At 56.3% G+C, this 22,467-nt stretch overlaps 1 protein-coding gene across 2 annotated transcripts in view; it reads right to left on the bottom strand.

Moving 5' to 3' along the window:
• Positions 1 to 11,025: 11,025 nt before the first annotated feature.
• Positions 11,026 to 22,467, bottom strand: part of VIPR1 (vasoactive intestinal peptide receptor 1) — a 30,461-nt gene continuing 19,019 nt past the window's right edge. The window contains exons 4-13 of one of the 2 annotated variants that reach the window (XM_058678568.1): positions 20,638 to 20,744; positions 18,883 to 18,986; positions 18,374 to 18,506; positions 16,120 to 16,273; positions 15,556 to 15,616; positions 15,230 to 15,296; positions 14,826 to 14,917; positions 12,461 to 12,590; positions 12,172 to 12,213; positions 11,026 to 11,596 (exon numbers count right to left, since the gene is read on the bottom strand). In XM_058678568.1, coding sequence (XP_058534551.1) covers positions 11,405 to 11,596; positions 12,172 to 12,213; positions 12,461 to 12,590; positions 14,826 to 14,917; positions 15,230 to 15,296; positions 15,556 to 15,616; positions 16,120 to 16,273; positions 18,374 to 18,506; positions 18,883 to 18,986; positions 20,638 to 20,744 — 1,082 coding nt within the window. In that variant the 3' untranslated portion in view covers positions 11,026 to 11,404. Of the gene's footprint in view, positions 11,597 to 12,171; positions 12,214 to 12,460; positions 12,591 to 14,825; positions 14,918 to 15,229; positions 15,297 to 15,555; positions 15,617 to 16,119; positions 16,274 to 18,373; positions 18,507 to 18,882; positions 18,990 to 20,637; positions 20,745 to 22,467 lie in introns of both variants that reach the window. The other variant, XM_058678567.1, reaches the window with a different exon arrangement.

Raw genomic sequence — 22,467 nt, forward strand, 5'->3', positions numbered from 1 at the left:
CTGGATAGGAGCAGGAGCGGCATGCCACTTGGCAGCGTTCACAGACAAGAAAAAGGGATAGCCCATGAGGATACCCTTTGCATTCCCCTAGTAGGGTTGGGTAAGAACTTCAGACTGCTGAGTCCCCTGCCTTTTCTTTGGGCTGGAGCCCTTGGTATGGGGTAGGGGGTAGAGATGCTGCTAGGCATCCTAGGGCAGTGCCAGCAGAAAGGAGATTCGGAGAGGATGGGACCCACCCTAGCACACCTGACTCAACCCTGAGACAGGTCGGATCAAAGGGTGTCGGCAAAATGTCCATTGTTCCTTGAAGAACCCGAAGAGTGTCTTGTGGTCTGGGGTAGCAAAGTACTTCACATATAAGAAGTACTTCTTAAGTACTGTTTTACTTATCTAGAAGGCAGACACAGCGAGTGGGCAGCTGGAGAGTTTCCATCTGCTGGTGCATTCACCAACTGGGAGCAACAGCCAGGGTTAGGCCCGACTGAAACCGGGACTAGGACCTCCATCTGGGACTCCTGTGCTTGGGTTATCATCTGCCACCTGCCCAGGCACATGAGTAGAAGCTGGGAAGTGGAGGTGTCATGTCTCAAATTGTCAGTTCTGGGAAGCTGGCATTGCATGCCTTGGTTCAACCAGTTGCACCACAACATCAGTCCCTCAGAAGTATTTCTGGACATTCCAGATGCAATAACTGATGAATTTGACAATGTGTGACTTAGGATTCCAGGAGCAACGTTTCAAGATTGGGAGCTGATTTACAATGCCTGAGTCGAACAAGAGATTTATAGGGAAGCATATCAGGGAGGTCACCAAGAAAGACAGCCACTCTAGAGTGAAAACAGCAGACCGTTAAAAAGACCAAACCTGAAAAACCATTATACTTATAAAGAGATGCAAAGCCATCAGGCACACACAGGAGCCCGGGAAACAGGAAGCTCGGAGGCTCTGAGTGCTGGAAGGGGGAAGGGTGTGGACCTCGGGCCTTGCTGGATGCCCACATGCCATATTGCACTGCTGAGATAGTCACACCTCTGTTTCCAGTCCAGCTTTCTGCTCCTGTGCCTGGGAGGCAGCAGTTGACGGCCCCGGGGCTTGGGCTCCTGCTGCTGCTCTGGGAGAACTGGACAGAGTTCCTTGCTCCTGGCTTGGGTCTGGCCCAACCCTATCTATTTTGGCATTAGGGTTTTGAACCAGATGGAAAATTCTTTCTCCCCACCTTTCAAATAAAACAATTGTATTTTTTAAAAAGATGTATTTATTTTTATTAGGCAGATTTACAGAGACATATAAAAATCTTCTGTCTGCTGGTTCACTCCCCAAATGACTGTAACAACCAGAGTTGAGCCAATCCAAAGCCAGGAGCCAGGAGCTTCTTCCTGGTCTCCCACATAGGCACAGGATCCCATCCTTGACTGCTTTCCCGGGCCACAAGCAGGGAGCAGGATGGGAAGTGGAGTAGTTGAGACACAAACTGGTGCCCATATGGGATGCGGGTAGAGAAGACAGAAAACAGGGACAGTGGCCTGGCACCATAGCCTAGTGGCTAATGTCCTTGCCTTGCATCCACACTTGGGGAGTGAATCAGTGGACAGAAGATCGTTCTGTCTCTCCTCTCTTTATATCTGCCTTTCCAATAAAAATAATAAATCTTAACTGTGTAAACATCATCAAAAATAAAATAAAATTTTAAAACATAGGGAAAAGCCCAGAGACAGCCTTCAGATCCCTGGGTGGCTTGTCTGGCCTCTGGAAGCCCAAGGAAGCAGATTGCTGTTGTTAAAGCAGCCAGACTGTGGGACATTGTGATGACAACCCTAAGACAGCAGAGCTGCCTGTCTTCTCAAGTGTGCACTCACCTCGTGATATTTTTATTTTGTATTTTACTTTTCATGATACAATTCCATAGGCTCAGGGATTTCCCCTTCCACCATATGATGGGGAAGTTTCATGCTCGTTCATATGTCCTGGGAGCATTCTTACATGATGCTTGGGGGACATGTAGGTAGATAAGCATTGGTGGAAGCCTTGTTCATGTTGGTGGAATGATGGTGCTGTGTGCAGACAAGGTGGTCAGACGCTCAGCTGGACACCGTGAAGCAGGCAGAAGGAACCAGGCAGTGTGGATGGAGTTTCAGAACTTAAAAAGACTTCAGTAAACAATAACCTTTGACAAAAAGAATTATTCCTCTAGTTCATACTTCTGATTCTGAAATATTTTTATTTCACTTATTTGAAAAGCACAGAGATTGAGATATCTCCACTGTCCATTTGGTTCACTCCCTTAAAGTGCCTGTAGCAGCCAAGGCTGGGCTAGGCTGAAGCCAGGAGTGAGGAGTTCAAGCTGAGTGTTCATGTGGGAGGCAGGGACGCAAGCACTTGAGCCATCGCCCGCTGCTTCCCAGGGTGCTCCATTAGTCGGAAGCTGGGCTTAGGAGCAGAGCAGGAACTCAAACCAAGGCATCCTGATATAGGATATACGCATCTAAGTGACAACCGGCTGAGTAAAATGGCCACTGAAAAAATAACTTTTATATGATTAAAACATGCACACAAAATTATATAAGTAAGGATGCACAAATACATATGTTACACGTGTTTGAATGCTGGTCTACAAGAGGCTAGGAGCGTGAGACTTAGATTTAGGGACTAGTAAGGACTTAAAGCCAAAAATGAAAAAAAAATTAAAAATAAAAAGAGTTGCTTTAGTGGAGTCAGTGGTCAGGTCTGAGCCGGATGAGTCCGGCCTCAGGATGAGCATGCGTTTTCTTGGGAGATCCTGCCAGGAGTGCACCCAGCCATGGAGCTGTCCGCAGGCTAGCAGAGAAGCCAACCCCTGGGGCAGGTGCTACAGAGGCTCCCAGGGATACCGTGGTGGGTGAGGAGAGCAGGAACTGGGTAGCTGAACAGGGTGTCCTCCCAGGAGCCATGGAGACTGAACAAAGGGACGGCAGTGAGGAACGACTCAGTGGGCAAAGCGGGCAAAGCTGCTGATGGGAGCCGGCGCTGGCCCTGGGGGACTCCCTCCCGGGATTCAGGCCATCTGGCCTGTAGTTTCCTGGCCGAGTTGTGTTCCCACGGGGTGCCGATCAACTCAAGGGCTCTCAAGGAGGACAGAGAACACAGCTGCAGGGGACAGAGGGTCCTAAGACCAGTGCTTTCCTTCTCCCTAGAAATAGCCTGTGGAGGCCTGCCGGGCTGGAGGGTGATCAGGACCATAGTGACTCTGGGGGCTCGTCCGAGGCATACTTTCTTAGGTCCCAGGGATCCAAGCAGGGACCAGGAGTAAGGAACACAGGGCCAGCCTGGGATTGAACTTTCTCACGGAGCTGTCCAACCAGGGTGGGGATGGTGGGGATTGAGGGGGCGGCGTGCTGGGCGGCAGGCTGGCTCTCATGGAGGTGTGTGCAGGAACGGGCGAGGTGTGTCGCCTGGGCCCTTGGAACATGCTGTCCTGGCCCGCAGACCTTGTCCGGCCCCAGCATCGGCACTACACGCTCGGACATTGGCCTATCTCCGAGTGCCTCCTGTTGTATCCATCCCGTGGGGCGAGCCAAAAGCCAGTAGCAGGAAACAGCCTGTGCCAGGTCCCATCTGAAGAGTAAATATTAGTCTTCTCAAGAGCTGCCTGTTCCCTGTCACTTGGCACCAGGGACATTGAGCCCGGGCAGGGAGTGAAGGGGGGTTGGAATCTTTTGATCCCTGCACCCACCTGGAGTCTGGGGCTTGTGTCCATGCTGCAGTGGAAAGCACAATTAACTGGCCTCAGCGTGGCCAGGGGGGCAGTTCCACAAAGGCTTGGCAAGCAGCTGGCCCCTGACCCTGGCCCAAGCCCTAAAGCGCCCAGGGCTCCTAAGCCCTGCCCAGGCTGCTTGTGCAAGGCAGAGGGCCGTCATGTTTTTGACTTTGTTGTCAGGGTCTCTGGCACCCAGTTCTGATGGATGCGTTCGGCATCCTTTGCTTGTCTGCAGGAGGGAACCATGGCCTGCTGCTGCTCCACGGCCAGGTGCTCAGGACACCCTGCGATCCAGTCCCCTCATTCTCTGCTCTGCTCCTTCCGCAGTTGCTATCATTTTCTGTCTCCACCATGAGGTGCCCACCGTATGTCCTCAGTGTCCGGAATGCTCAGTGACTTTGCTGATTGGATGTAGGGATAGTAATACGTTGACAGCATCAAGCCGAACATTCTTGTCTTCTCCTCTGTGAATTTATCAGAAGTGGCGGTGCCTTCTCTGGCTGAGGAATGGAGGATGAAGGAGAAAAAGGAGAGGCCCTGTAGGCCATGAGGGGCGCAAAGGAGAAGGGGTCCCGGACTCATTCTGTGGGATAAAATGTTGCTGGAAAAAAATTGAAACTGTGAATATATGTCTCAATCTGCATTAGGAAAGCAGTTCCTTAGGTGGCCCTCTGAGTAAAAACAATTGAACTACTGGTGGCCAGCTTGAAGGTGCCAGCAGAAACCCTGCCTGTAATCCGGCATCCTATATCCTAGCACTGGTTCAAGCCCTGGTTGCACCACTTTCCATCCAGCCCCCTGCGAATGCACTTGGGAAAGCAGTGGAAGATGGCCCAAATGCTTGGCCCCCCTGCCACCCACATGGGAGACCAGGATGAAATGATGGGCTCCTGGATTTGGCCTGGTCCACTCCTGACCATTACAGCCATGTAGGGACTGAACCAGAGGATGCAAAATCTCCCTCTCTCTTTGCCTTCCAAGTAAATACGTGCATCTTTAAAACGGGCTGATGAGCAACAGCAAGCTGCTGCTGCTTCACCGAGGCTGAGGTGTGGAAGGGATCCTGAAGTGCCTGTGTGTCCCAAGGGCAAGAGGAAGGTGGCTGCCTGGGATCTGCTGGGCCTACCCGTGCTGCTGTGGTGTACAGTGAGACGAGCCTGTTGTGGAGGCTATGGTCAGGGCGTCTCACAGCCAAGGCTGGAGGGAGGCATGGCTGAGCTCAGAGGGGTTTGAGGGGTCATAGTGCATCTGGGGCTCAAGAGAACAGGCAGTGCATACCCCACCTGCAGGGAGTGTCCCTGAAGACCCTGGCACACAGGAGCACAGTGGGAGGCTTCCCTTCTCAGCTACCTCTGTCTGACGCTCTGCCTCGTGACCTCCTGGTCCACCTTTGCCACTTCCTTTAGCGGTAACCTGGCGGCTGCTCCCCACACTGGGCTGCACACACAGCAGCACTTTACAGCTCAGGCTTCCTCACACACCTGCTGTGGGATGCCCAGTGGGCACTCACGCAGGCCAAGTCTGGCCAGTGAGGGGTTGGCATGGACTTGTTTGGAGCATTTGGGGACGGGAGCCAGTGTTGAATGCTGTTCTGTCCTGGAGGGATCCAGGTGCAAGTGGCTCCCCAGGGTGTCAGCTGTGACCAACTCAGTAACACTCCTTGATGTGGGTTTTCTTCAAGTCCCTGTTTCTTTTTTCTTTTTTTTTTTTTTAAAGATTTATTTTTTATTTTTATTACAAAGTCAGATATACTGAGAGGAGAGAGAGAGAGGAAGTGGAGCTGCCGGGATTAGAACCAGCAGCCATATGGGATCGAGGCGAGGACCTTAGCCACTAGGCCACGCTGCCAAGCCCGAGTCCCTGTTTTTTGACTGCTGTTTGTCTCTGCTTTCTGGGGAGTCGGGCTACCAAATGCCACCTGGGCCCCTGTACTAGAAACCAATTCCGGCCACATGGCCTCCCCTCCCGCCTCTTCCACATCCTTCTCGATGGAAAGGGGGCTCCGGGATGCGTTTCCCTGAGCCCCTTGCTGTTAGGGATCTCATGCAGCTTGGGCTGTGCCAAGGGAAGTGACTCCTAGAGGGCTGGAAGGCAGAAGGGAGGGACAGGCCGTTCTTGCTGCAAGATGGATGGTGGAACACTGCGTGCATGGTTTTCTGCAGCAAAAGAACACCACGTTTTTCAAGTTTCTTGTCTCCCACCGAAGGCATGTGCCACTGGGTTGTTGGGGGCTATCCATTCCTGTGAAGGGGGCCAATCACGAGGAGCAGAGGTGTGTCCTACCTCCCATTCCTCCAAGCTGTCCTCACACTTCATTCCCTGTACTCAACCCCTTCCTAGGCAAAACACCTAGACGTTTTCTTTCTGTAGTGGACCAAGGCTGACTTGACTACCTCTCCCTCCACTACAGACCTATACCACTGAAAGAGCTCCCATCCAGCTGCAGGCCGAGAACCAGGCTGTGGGTTACATGCTCAACAGCCACTCCCCTGCTTCCTCCACACATGAGCTTCCCTGGCTGAAGGCCGGCTTCTGCTGCATCTGCTTTGGGCGTACAGCCCAGCCCTGGCCTGAAAACAACGTGCAGAAGGAGGGTTTGGGACAGGTGATCATCCCTGATGAAGGGAGACACACGGCAGAAATGATGCTCCCTGTCTGTGCACGGGTTCTTTGAAGATGTGATGCTGGGGCAGTGATACTGACAGGTGTCTCGTGGCTGTGAGGATGGAAGCCCACCTAGAGAGAGGATACACCTGGGCCCGTGACAGCGACATTGAGCCTCACGAGGAACTGCGCCCACTTGAGGCAGGCACTGCCCGCCAGCGTCTTTTCCCCTCAGCCACACGAGAAGGCCAGTGCCCTCTCTGAAGTTTTCTTCTTGCTGATGACCTGGAACTCGGAGCTGCCAAGATCTCTGGGAGCTGGATCCTTGTCCTGGATGTGAAATTGAAAGAGGGAGACAAGCTCAGTCTTGGAGTCTGATGCCATTGGATGCACTTTGGAGAACTGAGTTTGATGATGTTACCAGTGATCCCACGCAAGTCCTTTGCCTTATCTGGACTGAAGTGACCGTACCAGTCCTGCACCGGCCCTGGGGCTTTGCCCGGTTGGCCTCCTGACCTGCCCTCCACAGCCCCGTGGCCCGCCGAGGTTAACAGCCCTCTTCCTGCGAGGTTGCGTCTCCAGGGCCATCGACTCCTAGCTATTAATATCTCGACCATCCCTGGCCCGATCAGGGTGTTTAATGACTGCCAGCTGTGGCTTCAGACCCCTCCCGCGGGAGAGATAAGAGCAGTTCCTGTTCCCACATGAGGGGAGGTGGGAGGAGGCCCTGGGTGAGCAGCGGGAATGCAAGGCCGGAGTCTGTTGTTCACCCCACCCCCTCCCGGCACACCAGTGGGGGTGTCTGAGGATACGCGCTCTCCTACACTGCTCCCCCACAGGGGGGCTGTCCTGGTCTCCCCACACCCTGCTTGGGCCTTGTCACTTTAGGTCCTGACGTTCACAACCTTGGGATTTCCCTCCTGTCCCCCACCCCATGTCCCACAGATCTTACATTCAGCCTGTCCCGCACCAGCTTGTCACCTCCCCAGCCCATCCCTTCCTTCTCTCACCTGACACTGTCACCTCCCCACAGCCACGCCCTCAACTGGGAAGCTGTCCCCTATCCGCTCTCCTTGGGCACCCTGGGATGGCAAGAATTGGCCATGGGGTGACCCCTGCAAGGAGGACATTTTGTGCTGGGATGGTGGGGGTCCAGAGGGGGACTCCTCATCTTTGTCATCCCAGGAACTAATACTTGAGTTAACTGGCCAACCGGAGGCTGAGCTCCGCCTGGGGTGGCGCCTGGGCCTGAGACAGGCTTGTGTGCAGCAGAGACTGGAGGTCTGGAGCTGTGGGACAGATGCTGGGTCTGCTTAATCCCAGGTTGACTTGGGGTCCAGTCCTGTCTCCTCTCCTCTCCTCCTTGTCACTTGCTCTCAGATATTCAGGACCCCAAGAGCCAATCTTTGTGAGGTCCTGGAAGCATCCACCAGGTGGCGATAGAGATGAATTGACCAGGGCTGACAGGTGCCCAGCGGAACAGAAGAGGACTGGCTGGCCAAGGGAAAGGGAGAGGTCTGGGAGAAACCCTCCTATGCCCGCCCCCAGTCTGGGACACCCAGCTCCGTCCTCTGCTGTCTGAGACTGTGGCTCAGCACCTCCTTGTTCCTGAACACCTATTGTTAAGGTTTCCACCCAGCACCTCTCAGGGCAGGGCCTCCCCTAGGTCATCTGTTTGCGTCCACTTCCTGGGTCTCTCTTGGCCTCATTCACTGCCCACATTCCAGGCTGGTAACTCTGCTCCCTTTCCCAGGCACTCTGTCTTACTTACCCTGAAGCCCAGACACATGGTATGCGTGCATGTGTGTGTTCTGTCTACAGTGGGTGGGCCAGGTGCAGCTCCGGCAGCTGCTGGGGTCCCATAGCTGGAAGGCTGGCAGCTGCCCTGTTATCGCCTTATTTCTACAGACCTGTCAACCCCTCCCATGTGTGTGTCCACTTCCTCTTCCCCTCTTCTGCTGGCTGGAGCTCCTCTCTCAAAAAAAAAAAAAAAGGAGTCCATCCAGTTCTCTGACATTTCTCTGACATTGTTCTCCGCACAACCTGCCTCCACCCTGTTTATTTCTCAATCTGCTCCCCCCGCCTTCCTGGGCTGCCTGGGAATCCCTTTGGGCCCTGGAGGGCAGAGGGGGATGGCATAGGGCTCCGGGCAGACGCTTCCTGCTTAGCCGACCACACACCTTAGCTGGGAGCCGAGTTCAGCTCCCTTGTACCTTCCTGTGTTGCACAGGTGATGTTGTCAGCCAGAGGCGCAGGGATCTGCCTCTGATCTTCAGGGATCTCTGAAAGCAGACTCGGGACTGGAAGGCCTCGGCTGGGGCTTTGGGGTCTTACGAAGGAGTGTCGGGGACGGGCCAGGACTCTGGGGCCAGTTCAGAGGGGCACCAAGTGGGCAGGAGGAAGAGGGAACCCATTGGGAATGAGTGAGTAGAGCATGGGTGTGTGGCCTGTGCACTCCCTCTTCTCCGCTATGCCCTGGAGAGGCAGGGCAGTGAGGCTGTCCCACTCAGCTTGCCACCTCCAGCACCTCCTACAGTGACCACTGCTTGACTAGGCAGGGGAGGGGCAGAGCATGCCCTCTGCCGCGGGTCTGTGCTGGCCTGAGGTGAGGGCCAGGAGCACCCCCTGCTTCTGACCATGCATGGTTGGAGCATGGAATGTGACTCTCCCAGGTAGGCTAGCCCTCTCAGCCTTGGCTAGATTGCACCTGACTTGGCCATGGCAGGTCCCAGGTTGGCGCTGTCATTTGCTGATGGGTCCTGGGGTGGTAGTGAGTGGGACAAGACATTGAAGAAAACTTGCAGGCAGAGCTGGACCTGGCCAGCCTATTCGGACCCCTGTGCACCAGCTGGGCACCCCTTGTTTGAGTAGGCTGGAGGTTGGACCCATGGAAGTGAATGACTCTTGGAGACACCTCTTGCTGGCTGGCATGACTCGATGCATGGCACTGCCTCTCTGGCTGAATCTTTCTATCAGCTGGACTGTTTGCTCACTGACTCGTCTTCACGACGTCTGTGTTGCCCTCTACCTACTTCCTGTCTACTGAACCCTAGAAATGGGGACGTAGCCACCATCTCACATCCCCTTGTCTGCGGAAATGACTGCAGCCTCCCAGCAACGCCTTTCTGGCACCCTGGGGCTGCTGCTCTCCGCTGTCCTGTGTTGATCCAAAGACTTGAATGATCTCATTGTGGCTGGATTTAGGAGGCTAGGAGACTCAGTGGAGATGCGGTCTGACTTGATCAAGGAGAGGATACCACTCAAAAAGGTAAGAGGTGGGGACCAGCACCATAGCTAAGCCTCTGCCTATGGCACTGGCATCCCATACAAGTACGAGTTTGTGTCCTGGCTGCTCCACTTCCCATCCAGCTCTCTGCTTATGGCCTAGGAAAGCAGACGAGGACAGCCCAAAAGCCTTGGGTCCCTGCACCTGTGTGGGAGACCCAGAAGAGGTTCCTGGCTTCAGATTGGCTCAGTTCTGCTCGTTGCTGCCATTTAGGGAGTGAACCAGTGGATGGAAGATCTTTGCCTCTCTGTAACTCTGCCTTTCAAATTGAAAAACTAAACAAACTATATGTTTAAGAAGATGGGAGTTGAAGGTCCTCGGAATGTGTGCTCCTCAATGGAAGGAAGAATGGGAATTCCTGTCTAACATCAGAGTGGTCTTGGCCATGTTTCGGGCCACCTCTCCTTGGAGTGGGGTTGTGGGAGATGGCTGCGATTGGGAAACGGCCCTCATTTCCGGTCACGTGGGGGCATCAGCCACCAGAGCAAACAAATCAGTCCAAGCCAACGTTTATTGTTGCACAAGCCTGCTGTAGTCCTGAGGGCATCTGCTGGCCAGAATGTGGGCGTGGGCATGGGCAGGAAGCTGCGTGGGCACAGGGGTGCTGAGCGGGCAGTGGATGATGTCACGGCCACCAGGCTCTTGTGCAGGCTGGGCCACACACTCCAGGGAGGGTGGGATGGGGGTAGGGATTCAAGACAGAACAGCCATGACAATGACATTGGTGATACAAATGCCCAAGATGACCCAGCTGACCAGGGTACAAGAAAACCAGCAGTTACAAGTCAGGGTTTCCACCTCTTCCCATCAGCCAGATCAGAGTTCAAATCCTATCTGTGCAGTTTCCATAATGTCTGCCTTGTTTCCATAATGTCTGCCTTGCTGAGCTGCTGTGAGGATTAGGGGGCCCGTGGGGCGCCTGAGTCCAGGAGCACGGACCTGTTGGCCTAGTTGTAAAAGCTGGCCATTACACAGGTGGGCCGTCAGGAGCACAGTTCTAGACTTTGCCGGGTTCCCTCAGCCCAGGGGCTGTACCCCGCTACAACCAAGCCCATCGACAGGTGAGGCCGCGGAGGACCGCAGAGCCCGCAGCGTCCGTCTAAAGGCCTCAGCATTCGCAGGGGCCGGTCTCTTCACTTCCCAGATGGCCTGGGCTGTGCTATATGGACGCTGTGTCCACAACAGGGCAGCGGGGACTACAAACACAGCTGACCTCCGCGAACCCAAACTGTGGGTCGCAACCTGATCTGCCGGAGGTAGAGAAACCGAGTCGCCTACAGTAGTGGAGGAGGCAGAAGACGCCGGGGGAGGGGAAGGGACTGCGTCTTCTGTGAGCTGCCTGCATGGTAACATCGAACTCAAGGAAACTTGGAGTGGGGTTTCAGGCACTGTCGGATTGTGGGGGGGAGGTGGTGGTTGACCTTTCCTGGAAGGTCTCCACTGCCTTTAGATCACCCAAAAGTCTTTGGAAGATGGCAGGTTGCTTTCCTCCCATTGGTCAGAGGAGATCATGGGGGGTGGAGCCAGGAGTATGCAAATTCCTTGCCGGTTAGTCCTTAGTGGTGTTCCACCCTTCCTTCTGACTTCAAGCAGCGCCTCCCCTTACTAGTACTGTGCAAAGGCTTCGGGCAGGTGCAAGCGCTGCATTCCTCCGGAGTGTCCAGACCTAGGAGTCTGGGCTGAGCCTGGCTGCATTGAGGCAGGCCTTTGTCCTTCGGTGCAGGCCAGAGCGGGCAGGAGAAGGCAAGAAGAGCCGCCTGGGGCCTCTCAGTGCCTGAGGGTCAGACCAAGGAGACCTCGGCCTGGAAGCTGGAGGCGCGGCGTGCGCTGGGGCTGACGCGGGTCAGCATGGAGACCTGCGTGCTGCTCGTGGCGCCGTTGCTGCCGACCGACGGGTGCTGGTATTTGGGATGCCAACCCAGAACGCCCTGCAGGTGCCAGCGCCGCCACTTCCGCCGCAGCTCGGCCTGCACCTAGAAGAGAGGGTGGTCAGACTTGCCAGGGCGGCTTGGGCTGCCGGGCAGTCAGTCTCTTCCTCTGGGCTCAGTCTAAATCGAGGGACCTAACTGCCGTATTGGGTAATGCAGACCGAGGACCAGAATGGGGTCAGGTTCTGGGGTTGGTGGAATTGGTGGCGGCAGGCAGCATCTGGGGGTGCGGGTTGGGGATGGATAGGGCTTGGTGCCTGGGGATTGCTGCAGCAGAATCTTCCCATCCCCGCCCACAGCTCACCCGAGCGCATCCCTGTGGGTTTTTGTGCTTTCTGACCCAGGCTCTGCAACTGCTCCGCCTTCACTTCCCACCCCTGGCCCCTCCCAATCTTCCTGCTTAACTCCGTGCTTCTCAAAACCTGACATGCAGCAGGATCTCCCTTCTTTACAATGTGGAAGTGTGAATTTCAAGTGGGGTGGTCCCAGAGAGGTGCCCTGATTGATGAGGTTCAGGTTGGGGGTTGGGGGGATGCTGGGGCGGAGGGAGCACGATCGACCCTGCTCGTCCTTGCTGTGTCCCTGTAGTCCGTAGCCCACCTGCCCGGGGAGGGGCTTACCTCACCATTGAGGAAGCAGTAGAGGACGGCCACTACAAAGCCCTGGAGACCAAGGAGGAAGAGAAACAAAGAGGTGAGGCAGACAGTCCCCAGCAGCCCCCAGCTCCATCCCACCCCTGCCCCAGACCCTGTGTTCTCCTGGTGAAGGAATGGGCCAGGTGCGAAGTAGGTTCATAGTCAGTACTTATCACAGGGAAGTGACTGGAGCCTGGGGGCCAGTGGCCAGGGCTCCGGGTGAATCTCTCTTAGCACACAGAGAAAAAAGCAGGCGTAGGGCAACGGCTCCTACCTGGAAAGATCCCACCACCAGCTCAAAGACAAGTTTGACTTCAGCCTTGAAATTGTCAGGGAAGAAGGCGAACATGATGTAGTGCACTCCGAACAGCGGGATCAGCAGGAGCGTGGACTTGGCCAGCCTCCTGCAGGCAGAGGGGGAAGGCCCTGGATAAGTGTATCCACACACTCAGCAGGCTAGGGGCACAGAGAAAGGGGACCATGACTGGCACTGTGAGCAAGGGCTGTCGGCTCCCCTAAATCTTCTGTTTCCTCTCCAGGAGCACCTCTGCCCTCTGCAGCCTGGCCTTCCCAGACTGCACGGAAGCCTGAAAAACTTTTCTCCACCCTTATTGTTCTGGGGGAGAGAGTAGAAGCAGGAGACCAGTGAGGAGGAGGGAGGACCGTGGGAGTTCAGCTCCTGGGGTGAAATACACAGGCAATGACAGATTCTGACGTCCCCTCTTGGCATCAGTTTTCCCAATCTGTACAATGGGCTAAATGTACACCCAACAGGGTCAACTTTCCGAACACAGGAACCCCACACACTCGGATGTGCTTCACGTGCTATAAAGGGCAGGAATTCATTCTGAGAATGACGGCTTCTGGGAGGCAAGTCTTCCTAAGTGGGACTGCTCGGGTGACTTTTGGGTGCCTACACTTATGCCTGGTCACCAGAGATGCCCTAGGCTTCCTCAGAGCACCCCTGTGCTCTGGACTTGGCTGTTCTGTCCCCTCCTCTGGGCAGCACTGCCTTCTCTGAGCTCGCACGACCATCTGCCCACTTCCCAGGCCAGGGCCTTGTGTGCTCAGCAGGGCCTGCAGCCACACCAGGGGCTTGCTCTTTTTCGAAGGACAGAGCTCATCCTGGGTCCAGCATCCCAGGCACGTGACCTCTTAGCTGACTGCCTAGGCCTCCCTGGCTGGGAGGGGATTGTGGTGGTGGTAGGGGTCTTTGCCCCCATTTTTCCTGCCTTGCCAGTCAGTCCAGGAAGACCTAGCCCAGGGTGCAGTGGGGACAGAGGAGCTGGCCTTGCCTGCCAACCCCTTCCTAGAGCTTGAGTACGGCCCACCCTGCTCTCTGCAAATCTACCCACACACCAAGGCTGACAGATGGAGTCCTTCTTTAAACTGAAGGCTTACAGGGAGGTGGAGAGTGGGAGCTGACAGCCCCTCCCTGGGGAGCTCCATCTCCCAAGTCTCGCCACCCTTCTGCCTGCTGACAGCTGTTCCCTCTCCCTCTCACCCACACGGACCTGGACCTGGCTGTGACCAGCTCTCTTTGGCTCAGGTTCAAGTTCTTCCGAGCTGTTCTATCTCAGGCGAAATCAGGCCCCGCAAGTAAAGGAGAACAGGAAGGTGTGGGGTTCTCTGTGCTGTCTCCAAGTTCCTGCAGCCCCCCTTGAGTGCTCCCCTACCCACCACGGGGCCTTCCATTCCCCCAACAGGAAGGGAAGCTCCGCCTCCACACCCAGGCAGGCAGGAGAGAAAGCTGTCACCCCAGGAATATGAATCTTAGTCTCATTAGGGAGAATCACACGATTCCGGAATAGAATCCTAAATCTGGTAGCTCGTGACATTCCAGCCAGGAATCGCACAGACCTCCCAAAGAGAAGCTAGGCCAAGAGCATTCTAGAATCCCAAGCCTTGAAAGGCCACTCTGGGACGTCCTAGGATTGTGTGTGCATGGTACTGAGTCTTGGTCTCCTGTTTCTGTTTGCAGGGGTGCAGACCCCAACTCATTCGCCCGCACCCCGCCTTTCCAACCTGCTATAGCTCCGAGGCCTTTTGAGTGTTGATACTCCCCCAGAAGACCTGCCTCTTTCTGGCTCTCCCGAGCCTTTGCAGGCCAGCAGTATGAGCATTGGCTGACGGACTCTGCATCCCCTTTTCCCTGCCCATGTGCATCCAAGCCCTGGAAATGGGCAGTATTGGACAGGGGCCTTGGGGCTGAAATGAGACGGGGCGAGGAAACTCCTTGGCACATGCCAGGCACACGAACCACAGGTGGCCTCATGCCTGGGGACACTGGGTCTCTTGGGCAGGTGGGGGATCCCTGAGGCTATGCACTGAATGTACCCCTTTCCTGTGCCAGCACATACGGGGACTGTACACCAGTAACCCCGTCTCCCCGAGCTCTCACATGTGCACCTGGGAAGGATGCTAGGTGAGTGAGGGCGGAGGAGGCTGCACCAAGTCCGTCAGGCAGCTTGGAGAGGGCAGGGAGTACTGATGGGCTGAGCCAGGCCACAGGCAGGTGGGCAAGAACAAAGGGCTTTTCAGAACTCTGGAGGTTTGGGCTTAGCTGTGGGGCTGACTTTAAGGGATGTGGGGTGAAATGAGGCATTTGGTGGGGGGCAGGGCGCTGGGCCCACACTCACGAGTACGGGCTGCTGTCGCTCTTGCCAATATCTGGGGGCCGCAGTTTCTGAACCAGGATGCGGATGATGCAGATAAACAAGACGAAGTTCACCTAGTGGGTGGGGGCCCGAGGTCGAGCAGTCACAGAGGGGAGGCTGGGCGCACCAACTCCGGGGCCATCTTCTTCCCTGGGGTCCTGCTGCCCTTCCGTCTCACTCTGCCCAGCGCGTCTCGCAGGATCCCTGCCTCATGCCCCCGGGGATCAGGCCTCCCCATCTGTGGACTGAGGGCAAGAACTGGCAGGATAGGGATGAGCCAGCGTCAGGTTCCAGCCCAGACACTGACTGCGTGTGTGGCCTGAGGCATTGTCAACCCACTTTGGGCCTCAGTTTCCCCATCTCAAACAGGCAGGAGAAGTCCTTACCAGGATGGAGGCAAGAATGGGCCCTTTAATGATCCACCACAAAGGGGAGTTGATGGTGTCCCAGCACCTGAGTGGGGTATGGTGGGGGGATGAGAGAGGGTGTCCCTCAGGCAGGTCAGAATCCTCCCAGCTGTCCCCCACTCTCTGTCTCCTGAGCCCTTCAGAGGCCACAGGGTCAGACTCTGTTGCCCCACAGCCTTCCCCCTCTGGACCAAGTGCAGTGCTCTGTCACTTGCCCAGCCCAGGCAGAGCATTCTCTCTGCACCCCAGGGGTCTGGCCCAGTGGATCATAGAAAGTGGGGTGGTGAGGGATGGTGACAGCTCACCCATAATCCTCAAAATGGATCCTGATGACAGTCCACACCATGGTAAACGTGCTGGGTACTCCTGTCCGGGCCGAAGGAGAGAGGAAAGGAGGAGAGGGCATGGGGAACAGGGGTGCAGGGCATGAGAGAGAGATTTAGGAGCAAAAATCAGGCAGCAGGAGGGCAGGGTGGGTTTCTGTGATTGCCACCCATGGTTGCACAGGTTGTTGGTTTAGCAAAAACACTCCCCCAGATGGAGGAACTGCAGGCCCAGGATGCTGTGTCTACCTGGAGGGACAGTCTTCCTTTAATTGTGACAGATATGTCATGGATTAGCAATGGTCCCGTGGGCTTCAAGGGCTGAAGGGGAGATGGCAGGGTGAATACAGGCTCTGTCCCACGGGCTAGCTGTGGGGGCAGCTGCAGGCTGGAGAGCACCTGTCCCAGCACCAACACACCTAGGGCCTCTTGCCTGTGCTGATCAATATTCTAACCAGTTTGAAGGCTACGGGTTGGGTGGGTATCCTCCCCCCATGTTGCCCACCCCATTTGTCCCCAACTGGGCAGCCCTCCCTGGTACCATACCCCAGCCGATGAGTATGTACCCCCAGAAGTACTTCCGCTCGGAGAAGAAGGAGACAGCAAGCAGGGTGTGTAGGTAGAGGCCCTCCACGAGCAGCCAGAAGAAGTTGGCCATGACACAGTACTGGAAAAAGACCACGGCCACCTTGCAGCCCACCTGCAGGGGGAGAAGCCAGGAGGTGGAGGGGGGCGGTCACTGGAAAAGCAGGGGTCTCTGACTGCCCACACCCTAGGCTAAGGGGGGGCAAACACAGTTATGGTACAGCCTACTTGGTCGTCTATGTGTTTTTTTTTTTCTTGCACTAACACCTTAAAATATACTCGGTGGTTTTACCATTGTTTTTGATCTTGGATCAGTTGAGGCTTTATCCATTGGTCAATTCGTCCTCTACCTATCTTCCCTTCTAAACAGCCATCGACCCACCTATGCATCCATTACCCATCTAGTTATCCATCAGCTTTCTACTCCCAACACGCCCACCTATCCATCTAACCACCCACACACCAGTTCATCTTTCCAGTTATCCTCCATCCACTATCCATGTCTCCATTCCTCTACCAATCCACCCACCTAGCCATCTGTCTCTTAATCCATTCATGCATCCATCTGCCTACTCACCTGCTCTTCTACCCTCCCTGTACCCTTTCTTCATCTTTCCTTCTTTTGATTCATTCATCCATGCACTGATCAACTCTACCATCTACCAACCTGCCCGTGTGCTTCACCTCCCTGCACCTGCCTCCCAACTCATTCATCTTATTCCAGTTAGGATTGGAGGTAGCTGAAGAAGAGGGAGGAGACTTCTTGCTGGAGTCTGCTAAATGTGTTGGGTCATGGGCTGTTGTCTGTGGAGTGTGGAGGAGATCCTGGGACTGAGACGAGGGTGGAGGAAGCAGAAGTGGAAATGAGGAGAGGGGAAGTGAAGGGTGGACATTCTTTCTGGGAGTTGGAAACACTAGGGAAGGGGACGGCCCCACACAAATGAGGATGATGGAGGACCTGAGTGGGGTGATCCAGGGGCTCTGGGAGGCCCAGCTGGCATGATCGGAAGGTCTTCTGGGCCCTCTGTCTACTCCTAGACACCAGTGAGCCAGAGCTTAAAGTCATCCTCCTCCAGGGAGTCTAGTTCCCACTTCCCTCTGTATCCAGAACACTGGTTCAATCCTTCCTTGTTGTGCCTTTGGCTCTGAGACATCCTCAGAAGGCCACCTGCCCTTTCTTCCTCCCTTCCTATCCCTCCCCGCCCCAGGTTGCACTGCAGTCCTCCAGCTACAGGTGTGCTCATTTCCCACCTTTCCTGGCACACTTCACAAAAAGGATTGCTCAGCAACATCTGTGCTTTCCCTGTGCCTTGGGAAGCATCACAAAGCTGCTAACGAAGCAGGAAGCTGGTGTCCACCACGGTCCTTAATAAGGGTCTGGAGGCTGCAGATTGCATCCCTTGCTCTGGGGTTCACACTGCACTGGTCTGACTCGTCCCTGGTTTCCTTCTCCCCCTTGTTGAGACATCTGAGGTTCTACTTTCACAGGTTCACTCTTGATGGAGGAGGAAGAGTTGGCCCATGATACAATGTGTGCCTCCAAGATCACTCATGAAACAATGAGTTTCTGTCCTCCAGGAATGGTGGGAAGCAGGGCTGGTCTTACGATGTCCATCCTAGCTCAGGGACACTCAGTTTGGGGGAGAGTGGAGGCCTAGGCTGAGCATTCCTTGGAGATGGATCTTTTAGAGACTGACAATGAAGATTTTAGATGCTCCCTTAACCTCCCTTCCCTGGGGAAGCAGTGAGGGCCAAGGACAGGCGAAGAACAGAAGGGCTGGCTGTGGCTGGACCGGTTCCAGATAGCAAGGGGGGTGGGCGGCTGGGAGGTAGCAAGGGTGGTGAAGGGAACCTGGGGGTATGTACTCAGAAAGCACAGAACTGGCAGGAACCTCAGAAGTCCCTGCACCATTGGGGAAATTGAGGCAAGGGGTTGCCCAAGGTCATAGAGGGAGTTATCAACAGATGATGGCTCTGGGCTATACCCAAGCATATATCTGCATTTCTCATCTGGGCACTCCCAGGAGGCTGAGCAAGTATGCCTCTTGCTGGGAGGGGAGGGGCTGCCAAGTAGGGTCGGGGATGGGGGTATTGGTCATCTTTTTATTGAGAGAGAGCGCAAGCAGATGACAGGAGGAAAGATGGGAGGAGCAGGGGAGAAGAGATTTGGATGATCAAAGTTTAGGGGGAGGCAGGCCAGGGCTGGGGTCCTCACCGAGCCCTCGGAGCACTGGTCCGACTCCCCGCTGTCGAAGAGGGCCAAGTCTTTGATGAAGACAGCGGCGGCCCTCAGGATGAAGGATATGAAGAGGTGCATGTGGATGTAGTTCCGTGTGCAGTGCAGTTTCCTGCGTGGGGTGGGCAGATCTGGGAGGCCGAAGGAGTCTTGGACTCCCAGCCCTGCCAACTCCCTCCTGTCCCCAGGGCAAGGGTAGAGGAGCATGTGGCCTTTAGGACGCAGGCCTCACCATATCCTGCAGGTCCCCCAAGTTCCTCTGTCTCCAGTGCAGCCCTGCCTCAATCTGGGTACAAGTCCCACCCTAGATGCCCCCTCCCTAGGGCAGGGCCATCCTGTCAGGGATTGGGCTGCTGCAGCAGATGAGGCTCTGTGGTCACCTTCCATCTCCAGAGGAATGGGCACAGCCGCGTCTGATCCTGGCTGGCCTTGACCGTGTGACACTGGCCCAGTCTGCATTCAGGTCTCCTGCCCGGGCTGGGTCTCACCTGAACAGGCTCAGGATAGCTGTGGCGACCAGAAGGGCAGCAAGGGACAGGCTGTAGCCGATGGTGTAGCCAGTCTTCACAGAGCTGAAGAACACTGTCTGCTGCTGCTGCAGGGGGCAGGGTGGGATGGTGGGGGGAGTGGGCAGAATAGGGGGCAGGATGGTACCGTGGGAGGAGTGGGAAGAGCAGGGGGCAGAGTGGGACGGTGGGGGGAGTGGGCAGAGCAGGGTGGGATGGTGGGGGGAGTGGGCAGAATAGCGGGCAGGATGGTACCGTGGGAGGAGTGGGAAGAGCAGGGGGCAGGGTGGGATGGTGGGGGGAGTGGGCAGAGCAGGGTGGGATGGTGGGGGGAGTGGGCAGCACTGGGAGCAGGGTGGGATGGTTGGGGGAGTGGGCAGGAGAGTGGGCAGAGCAGGGTGGGACGGTGGGGGGAATGGGCAGAGCAGGGCGCCTGGGCAGAGGAGTGGGGGGAGTGGGCAGAGCAGGGCGCCTGGGCAGAGGAGTCGGGGGAGTGGGCAGAGCAGGGCGCCTGGGCAGAGGAGCAGGCTGCAGCCAGGGCTCCAGAGAGCAGCTGAGGGGCATCCTCCAACGACCCACCCACCCTGATTTCTATAGATGGGAAAGGACTGTGCCCCAGGATGGGGCTGAAGACAGGGGTGGGCTTAGTCTCTCTCTCTCTCTCTCTCTCTCTCTCTCTCTCTCTCTCTCTCTCTCTCAGTTCTTTCACAAGGAATGGGTTGCAGAGAGGCCGAGTGATGACCTCACACACACCCTGTGTTCACTGTTCATTCTCCAGCCATGTATCCCGCCCCGCTTTGGGAAGCTTTAGGTAGCTCAGCCTTAGGGCACCACAATGCTCTTTCTCTGGGTGACAAAGAGACACCCAGGAAGAGCAGGTGGGTCAGGAATTCATGGGGAGCACTATTTTTCCACCCTGAGCTCTCAGGGGCTGGGCCTGTGGAAGAGGCCAGCTTGGCTTGTGGGCATACAGCCTGTCTCCCCATCATGGTGCCCTCTCGTGGCATATATATACTTGGGGTTGCTACTGGGCATGCATCTCCTTCTGTCTTGCTCCACGCTCTGAGGGAGGGAGGTGGCCACTGGGGACTGAGAGGAATTAGGGCCTGGCACTCCAGTGGGCTTCAAAGGCTGAGGACAACACTGCTACCCCCTGGAGTAGAGGGAGGAGGTCCTGGCTGACCTGGTGCAGACAGACAAACACATGTGTATTTGCACCCTAAGGCAGTGAAGGCTGGGAGCTGAGGACTCCAGGTAGACCCCAGCCTCCCTGTCTACACCCTGACCCCTCCCCAAATCCTTAGACTCTCCAGGCTCCACCTGCTCTGGGGGAGGTGAGGGTAGCAGGCCCCCTGCCTGTTCCTGTTCCTGTCTGGCTGTGCAAGTTCCTTCTGGGACCTACACCTCAGTTTCCCCTATGGGAACAACAGAGTGTGTCTGTCTGCCCCGCTGGGCTAGAGTGAGGCTGACCCTGGGGAATTGCACTGGGGACATCTCCCCCACTGTGTCCATCACCATGAAAGCCCCTTCCAGGTTGGGGAGGCCAGGGGATGAATTCCCCCAAAATGAGGTCTGCAGAGAGGAGATTTTAGGAGGGCTAGCCCCAGGAGGCCTGTCCCCTCCTCCCATCCATACAGACGTTAGCAGCATCCCTGGGAGAGACGGGTAGGGGAGACGGATAGGGGAAATGGGAGACCCAAGCGCTCTGCAGCTGGAGTTGGGTATGCGGAGGCCCACCTCATCCAAACTTGATGCCTTGTCATTCAAGCCACAGGCCACGGGGTAGGGACCGGGTTCCAGGTGTGTCCAGCCCTCGTCGGTGCAGCTGCGGCTCACGTTGCGGCCTGGGAGGGGTCAGGGAAGAGAGGCTGAGGACTGGAGCAAGACCAGTGCCAGGGGTGGACCACAGGGACCTGCCCCTCTGTGTGCCATTCCCAGCAATCCCGGGTGCTGGCAGTTTCCGGGGACCCTGATCCAGACGCACCCAGGGTACCGTGGGGTTGCTGGGCAGGAAAAGGGCCCTATAAAGTTTCAGATGACAGATTCTGTGTCATGGTGTGAACCTGACCCTGGCGGGCAACAGAAACCCTGATCCTTTTCACACCCTCAGACCCACAACACTGCCCTGGAATGACCCTGAACTTGCTGTGAGCTGGACTGCCGACCCTTATTGCAGGGCCATGGTCAGGATGGGGACCTCCCCAGTGAGCCTTGCCTCTGTGGGGCCATGGGACAAGGAACAGAGGTGTGGCGCAGCGTGGGGATTGAGGGTGTCTGATGCCGTCCCAGATCTGACAACCCTATAACCAAGGATCTGGGAGTTCCTGCAGCAGGGCCTGCCTGGGCGCAGGCATGAGATAGGGCATCAAGCAGCCTGGTATGGTGGGAACTGGGGGCAGCAACAGGTTGGAAGGGGCGGGTGGGGTTCTTGGCCAGCAGCTGTGCTCTCTGCCACAGCAAAGGAACAGGAATGGGAAGGGGAGGGGGACCAGCCAGGCTCCCAACCCTGCAGCCCTCGGGAGGGGTCCTGCCCTAAAATGAGAGGAGGGGTTGAACAGACAGTGGGGGAATAGGAGAAGCATTGTTCTCCTGTAGTCTGGGACTCACGTGTCACCATCACATCACTGCCATCATTACCCCCAGCAGCGTTACACAAATGCCACCTGCGAGGTTTCCCCAGGTTGGCGCTAGAAGCACAGAGGCTCTCGGCATATGGTTGTGCTTACATCCCCTCAGCCACCAGTGAGGAAGGCCAACCCCGCACATCACAGCTGGGCAGTGGAGGCTCTATTTGCCCAAGGCCACGCGGGGAGGACAGAGTCGAGCTGGTCTGGTCTCCAGAGGCTTCTTGAGGCCAGGCTGGAGTGGTCTCGCTGTCCTTGTACATGCGTGTGTTTAGGATTCCAAACCTTGCCGTGTCCCTGGAATACAACAGCTGAAGAGACAAGGGCCATCTGGGGGTGGGGGAGGGTCAGGCAGGAAGAAGCAGCCCTGGGTCTGTTTCCACTGTGTGCTATCCCCCGGGGAGGGGGGAGAAGGAAGGAGGGGCAGGAAGTCTTCATTGAGGAAGGGGCATTGGGCTGGGCCAGTTTCCCAGGATGGCATCCCCTTTCCTGCCCAGGCTGCCCAGCTGCACTTCTGCAAGAGGCCCCCAGGACAGGGGAAGGGGGTGCAGCTGCCTCGCTCAGCCCTCGTGGCTGCCGCCCACTATAGCTGGGGGTGGGCCTGGCTTGGCAACTGCAGCCCAGCTACATCATCAAGCTGCAGGCCCGACCACAGCACTGGTTCTAAGGAACGTACGGCAGGCCCCCAGGCCATGCCCTCCACTCAGGAGTTGATTTGTCTGGGGACTTCCCCTGCCAGGCTTTGGCATGGAGGAAAGGAGGCCACGGTCAAACCCGCCAGTCTTGAAGCTGGGAAAGTACAGTCCTGGGATCTCTCTCTGCCACATGGACCTGGATGCAGTGCGGCTGGTCCCAGCGACAAGGCGAACACCTGACTGGCATCATTGTGGCTCACTAGCAAGCCTGGATAACTCACCACATCTACATGGCAGCTTCCCCAGCT

This window comes from Ochotona princeps, chromosome 21, assembly GCF_030435755.1.
Source record: "Ochotona princeps isolate mOchPri1 chromosome 21, mOchPri1.hap1, whole genome shotgun sequence".
NCBI classification, from domain to species: Eukaryota; Metazoa; Chordata; class Mammalia; order Lagomorpha; family Ochotonidae; genus Ochotona; species Ochotona princeps.